The 6,427-nt window shown below is 42.7% G+C and overlaps 1 protein-coding gene across 2 annotated transcripts; it reads left to right on the top strand.

Moving 5' to 3' along the window:
• Positions 1–144: 144 nt before the first annotated feature.
• On the top strand, positions 145–6,276 carry LOC123982465 (SUN domain-containing protein 1-like). Of its 2 annotated transcripts, none has more exons than XM_046067988.1 (9): positions 145–361; positions 703–821; positions 942–1,084; positions 1,174–1,233; positions 1,372–1,503; positions 1,603–1,724; positions 1,867–2,040; positions 2,147–2,236; positions 6,033–6,276. In XM_046067988.1, exons 2-9 carry the CDS (start codon positions 733–735, stop codon positions 6,159–6,161), a joined length of 939 nt encoding a protein of 312 aa, XP_045923944.1. In that variant the 5' UTR covers positions 145–361; positions 703–732; the 3' UTR covers positions 6,162–6,276. The 2 variants fall into 2 exon arrangements, with proteins under 2 accessions (XP_045923944.1, XP_045923945.1); XM_046067989.1 differs by having other exon boundaries at positions 147–361; positions 942–1,081.
• Positions 6,277–6,427: the final 151 nt, after the last annotated feature.

Here is a 6,427-nt window from a genome sequence, read left to right as displayed (position 1 = left end):
ATCAAGAGTAAGAAATCAGTTCAATTAGTTATTTAAAACTAATTTACATACAGAATGTTCCACGACCTCACAATAGAATCATACAGAATGTTCCACGACCTCACAATAGAATCATATAATGTTCCACGATCTCACTATAGAATCATACAGAATGTTCCACGACCTCACTATAGAAGCATCATGACGCTAATAGAATTGTTCATCACAGCTGAACAATCAGACATCAGAGCTGCAGATTTCAGCCTCTTTGCACCTTTTAGATGTGATATGATTGTTTCCTCTGATTAAGAAAAAAAAAACTTCATTTGATTCTGAATAATTCTTAATCAGGGATTCATTTGTTGCACAGTAGAAATAAGCGGTAAGTTACCAGCAGAGCTGCAGACTTCACACTTGACATAAACGTGTGCACATTTAATCAAACTTGAGAGTTAACTGCTTTAAGCCTTGATTTTGCTCCCTCTCACTCACTCTCTGGGTATTAAGTATGGATACTGATGCCTATCATGAACAGAGCAATAAACATTGTGAAATGTCACACTCACATCATTGTTTTAATTCAATTTAGTATGATAGTGTCGTATGCAATTTGTGGCTGTCTATTGTCTTTTGTTTTTTTCACATGCGTACATATTTAATAAATTACAAATAAATTATATTACAACGCTTACTCTTGGCAATTTTTTGTTTTATTGTTCATAGTGAAAGTAGTAAAGAGTGTGTGGCTGTGTCATGCTGAGAAGAAGTTTCCGCCTGCAGGACAGAGGGTATTATACAGAGGAGGGAACTCCATCTGTTTGCTACAGGGAGGTTGTGCACAGGTAAGTTGCTGTAGTGTTTGTGTGCACGTGTTTTGGACTATATGTGCATGTGCTGTGGGGTTAACGCACTATAAAGCTTCACACCTATCAGTCTTTTCTAACCAGTGTTACGTCTTTTAGGATCTTTCGGAAGAGGACCAGTTGTGGCCGTGTTCACCATAATGTGAACTCTATAGAGCATTACACTAGTGGCCGGACCACTGGAACACTGCCCACTCTTACATCAGCTACTGGGACGCAGGCCATTAGGAGAAACATGGGTAGTCAGTGTCTCTCACCTGTAACCACATCAGTTAATAAGAGAGTGCCTCTGTTATCAAGCTGTGAACATTCAGTTTGTTTTTGTCTGCAGTCAGAACAACGTCCAGCTTTTATGCCTGCGGTTTCCTCGGCCTGCTCCTTCTGGCTTTTGGTGAGTGATTTCAAACTTTCTGCTCATTTCTAGAACACAAGTACAACCTGTGACAGCAGTTTTTATTTTAGTCCCCGGTCCAAGTTATTGAGCTCTTCCTTGTTAATATTTCTAACCATTGTGCTTTGTGTCCCCCAGGAATCATACACTACACACACATGCACATGGAAATGAGAGACGTCCAGCAGAAGGTGCAGTCTCTCAGAAGGCAAATGAACATGTTTCTTCCTCTGGCAAACACAATGCCAAACTTTGCCTTAGAATCACAAGGTAAGTGATCTTCATCATCCATCTGCCTCATCATTTTTCATTCATTATTGCAGAACTTGTTTGGAGGTTGATCTCTTTGTATGACTTGTGTGCATGCAGGTGCCAGAGTTTTACATCAATTATCTTCGGACACATATTGGCCCCAAGAAGACATCGGGATTGTTTGGGATCGAATATTCTGCTGGTGGTATTCATCCAAAGTGCAGAGACAAGTGATCCAGGTAGGAGTTACACAGCTACGTTCACTCACTGTTTGACAGTCGATAATTTCAACTTCATTTCAACTTCCATTTGAAATAACACGGAGAAACAGTAGTAGTTTATAATCTGTGGAGAGTGAGATGTTTCTTTTGCTCCCCTCAGGGACATTCATTACTACGTCCAGGAGAATGCTGGCCCTTTTCAGGCGACCGAGGGCATCTATTCATCTCCCTGTCCCACCCAGTCTCCATCACTCACGTGACACTCAGCCACATAACAAAAAGCCAGTCCCCCTATGGCCACATCGCAAGTGCACCGAGAGAATTTTCTATCTATGTAAGTCCCAGATTTTCTTTCACTATCTTAGATATGTTCTGAATATGTAGTTGTTATTCACACAGCGCACAACAAAAGGTTCAACTGGTCTCTTTTTCTTCTCCAGGGAATGAGGACCACAGATGAGGAAGGCACCTATTTGGGAACACTAGTTTATGATCAAGACGGTGCAGCAGATCAGACCTTTGAACTGCCTGTGAGTATTAAATATGTGATACAGCATAGCTCTCACGAGCAGTTATTTTTTAATTGGTCAAATTAAAAACAGTCTTGGCATTAAGAGATCACTGCACTATATATGGCTTTTTATGGAACAACAAGCAGAGATGAGTTCTTCTGAGAATAAAACCTCTCGCTGCCATATTAATTGTAGTAAAACTAACTATATTATGGATAGAGTTGGAGCTGCTATTAAAACTAGAAAAATTGCATTTTTTGCGGAAAATGTGTGTGAATGCTGAAAGCTGAAATTAATTTGCAAAATACTGCAGAAAATGAAGAAGAGCTGAAATGAAATGCCTTAAATTCCAAATGCATTTCATTGCACTGCTTAAGATCCCAGAAGGTGCTGGAAGTTGAAATTAGTTAGTCAAAAGAAAAAATACATAGAAGAAGTTGGGAGAGAGACAGACAGCGACAGAGAGAGAGAGAGAGTGGGAGGCAGACAGAGACAGTTTGGGGTGCACTCAGTCCTAATAACAACAGATGTCAGAAGTATCCCATTGAGACCCTAGTCAAAGAAAGACTCCCACAAATGCACATAGGGCAGAATTAGGGTGGTTTCCACTAATAATATATATCCAAAAAATTGCACTTAACTTCCTGATGCACCTTCATCAAGTCTCCAAGACTCCAATTCAAGGCTCTTAAAATACAAGTCCCTTATGCCAGCTAGTAAAGCTAATACTAGATGTTTCAATCCCTTTAGTAGGAAGCTCTTGACAGTAGCAGTCGGTGTGAAGTGGTGAAAAGGGGGGTAAGGTATGTCATTGGAGTCATCAGATGGGCACCTTGCTTTGTCAATGTTTCGCTGATTTAAGCTTCTTATGAAGGTCCACTTCCAGTTTCCAATCCCGCGCTGATTGCAGGATGCTTGCATCCTTAGGTGTTGTGTAATACTCTTGATGTTGACCAGCTGGTCTGAAATTTGTGAAGTTGACCTGTCCTGCTGATGTTTGTGGGAGGCTGTTTGTGGTGGTTCGCTTCTGATCCAGTATTGATGCTGGCTCTCTGAGTACTTGTTTTTTGCCGCCAAATATAGCGCCCTTGGGTGAGACTTGAAGTGCACCCTGTGCCTTAGGGATGCAGGTACTTGACACAGGGGACAGGCAGGATCTTCTCCATACCACGCTTTCAGATTTTGGGGGGAGGGTAGCAGGTCGTATGTGGCTCTGATGACAAAACTCAGCCGCGCTCCCTCCATCTGCCAGATGTCGCGCCAGCCAGGCTTCTTCTTCTCCAGGCCCTCCCAGTTGGTCCATCTCCCCTGTTTGGCCATTGAGACGGCTTTGGCATGTCGCTCTCCTTCCTCCTGTCTCCTGACTTCTTCTACCACTAGCTGTTTCTTCTGCGCCGATGTTGCATTGTGCCACAGAGGAGTTTTTGAGATGAGTCCGAACCCTGCCCTCCCATGCTGTACTTGTCCAACCACATCTCTGAAGTGAAGCGCAGACTTTGCAATCTGAACAGCTTCTGATGGAGTCCACTTCCTTCTCGCTACCACCCGGGGAGCTGCTGTTCAAATGACTGCATCCTCAGATTCTGTAAGGGTCATGACAAGCCTTACTTTGGTGCATTTGAACTCTTCCATGAGCCCTGTGATTAGTAATTCCAACTTACCATGTCCATAAAGTCCAGAACTTAAACAACGTGGAACTCCAAGTCATCGCTTTAGCTGTGTGCTTATCAGCCGTTCCAACTTTTCAACCTTGGTGATGGGGATCTCATACACAGTCAATGGCCACAAGAGTCTTGGGAGTCTGCCAAACTGAAAGCACCACAACTTGATTTTTCCTGGCAACAAGATCTTGTTGATGCGGTCCATGTACATGCTGGTATAATTTTTTATTTGTTCAAACTGATCTGTGTCTTTGAGCATGTATTTCTGAAACTGCTGGGACAGGTGTTCTGCCAATATGAAATCTTTGGTCTGTGACTTTGCCATTTACGATGGAAATGCTTCTGCACACTGGGTTTTAAGTTTCTCCAGCAGTTTTTGGTGCAGGGGACAGTTGTTGTGAGTGTTGTTAGATCGGCCATGTAGGCTCGAATTGGTGGTAACCTCTGATTACATTGTAGTCGTTCTCCTCCCACGACCCATTTCGAGGCTCTGATAATGATCTCCATTGCCATCGTGAAGGCCAATGGGGAGATGGTGCACCCAGCCATGATGCCTACTTCTAGCGGTTGCCAACTTGTGGTAAAGCCTGATGTTGTGACGCAAAACTGTAGATCCTGGAAGTAGTGTTTCACTAGATTTGTGATTGTGGTTGGCACCTGGAAGAAATCAAAGACAGCCCACAGAACTGAATGAGGGACTGAACCATAGGCATTGGCCAGATCGAGGAACAGAGCTCTTTCCCTTCTTTCTTTGCAGTCTGGATTTGATGCCATATGATGCTGGTATGTTAAAGGCATCCCGAAAAGCCTGCGATGCCAGCCTTTTGGATTGATGTGTAAATGAAGTGGTTTTGTTTTAAATACTGTGTCAGTCGTGACAACACACTGAAAAATATTTTGCCTTCATGGTGGATGAGTTCTTTTCTTTTGGGATGAACACTCCTCCTGCTCTTCGCCAGGCTTTCAGGATGATTTGCTTGTCCCACACCACTTTCATGTTTTTCCACAGAATTTTCACAACATCTGGAGCGTTCTTGTAAACACTTATACGGTACGCCGTTAGGGCCTGGTGCAGATGCCGATCTTGCCTTTTTCACTGCCTGCTTCACCTCAGCTCAGCTTGGGAAGGCTGGTATCAAACTGATGTTGTGGGGGTGATATTGGAGGGATGTCAGTGGGGAAAACGATTGGTTCATCTTTTTTCTCATCAGCATAGATGGTTTTCAGATGCTCTTCAACCGGGTCTTTTGATGTTTTCAGGGATCCATTCTTCTCCTTTGTGAATATGCCTTTCACAAATTTAAAAGGTTCTTTGAAGAAGTCGGTTCTGGTCTTTTCTTTCTTCTTCCGGCGCATCCATAGGCTTTCTGCTCAGCGGAGTTTTGAGAGCCTGTGCTTTAGGTCCTTTTGAAGGAGGGTAGTGCCTTCCTTTTCTTCTGTCATCGCCTTTCTCCACAACTTTCTTAGCTGTCGCCTCTCTTTCACAAGTTGTTGAATTTCTTTCAGTCGACGGGACGTGGGGGCGGGAAGCATATGCTCTGTCCTTCCACATTTCTCCTCTCCGTAGCTGTAGATAAGGTCACCCATTTTCTCCAGCTACTTCTCAGCTGATCCTTTGATGTTACTTAGGATAAGGCTTAAGTCTGTATTGATCGTTTCCCACTCCTTGCTGTTAGACTTTGGCCATTCGGGGATCTCATACACAGTTAATGATGAGAATAACAAATCCTGCAACATGTCACACACACCTTTCTCAAACCAGCGCTGCTTTACAAACACCATTTAGTGTCAACCAAATTATTAATCAAAGCAAAAATACTTATTTAGAGCATTGGGAGAAGGACACAAAAAAATAACACAAACTAGATTTTTATCTCCATAAACAGAAATTGTGAAATGGCTGGATATCTCTCTACTGTTAGAGATATAAAGCAGAGGCAGCTTCTTACAGACTCTGTGACCACACCCTTGCAAATGCAAAAGGAAGACATCAAAAGTCTAGTTAGTGTGAATGCTGACTCAGCATTCACACTAACTAGATGCAAGACATGCAGACATCATGTGGTTAACACACAAACTGTCATCTCTCTGATCTCCTATCCTCTACAATGCCTGACTATCTTTATTTATTTCTCTTTCGCTTCTCTTACCAGAATCCAGACAAAGGAGTCTTCAGGTATGTGAAGCTACAGATTGAGAACAACTGGGGAAACATAGACAACACCTGCCTCTACAGCTTCAAGGTTCACGGTAAACTCCCATCTAACAGCACTGTTACTTAACTTGGAGAGAAGTCTACAGAAGGGAGGCGGGGGGGACCTCATGTCATGTTTCCATTGTCCTCTTCTTCATGATAAGTATAATAATAAATGCACTCATCTCCATCTTGCAAAAGTACATACTGGTCATGTGTCAAATCCAACATAAAATAAATATTACAACTGAACTTACAGGATCTTGGGTTCAGAGCAAAACAAACTTCTGTGTTGTATTCAATCACCGTATATATCAACAACCTGCCTTTTGGCTTTCTCCTACATCAACAATT

This window comes from Micropterus dolomieu, linkage group LG14, assembly GCF_021292245.1.
Source record: "Micropterus dolomieu isolate WLL.071019.BEF.003 ecotype Adirondacks linkage group LG14, ASM2129224v1, whole genome shotgun sequence".
Taxonomy (NCBI): Eukaryota; Metazoa; Chordata; class Actinopteri; order Centrarchiformes; family Centrarchidae; genus Micropterus; species Micropterus dolomieu.
Note: the sequence above shows the minus strand (reverse complement) of the source record. Positions and strands in the feature narration are given on the sequence as shown.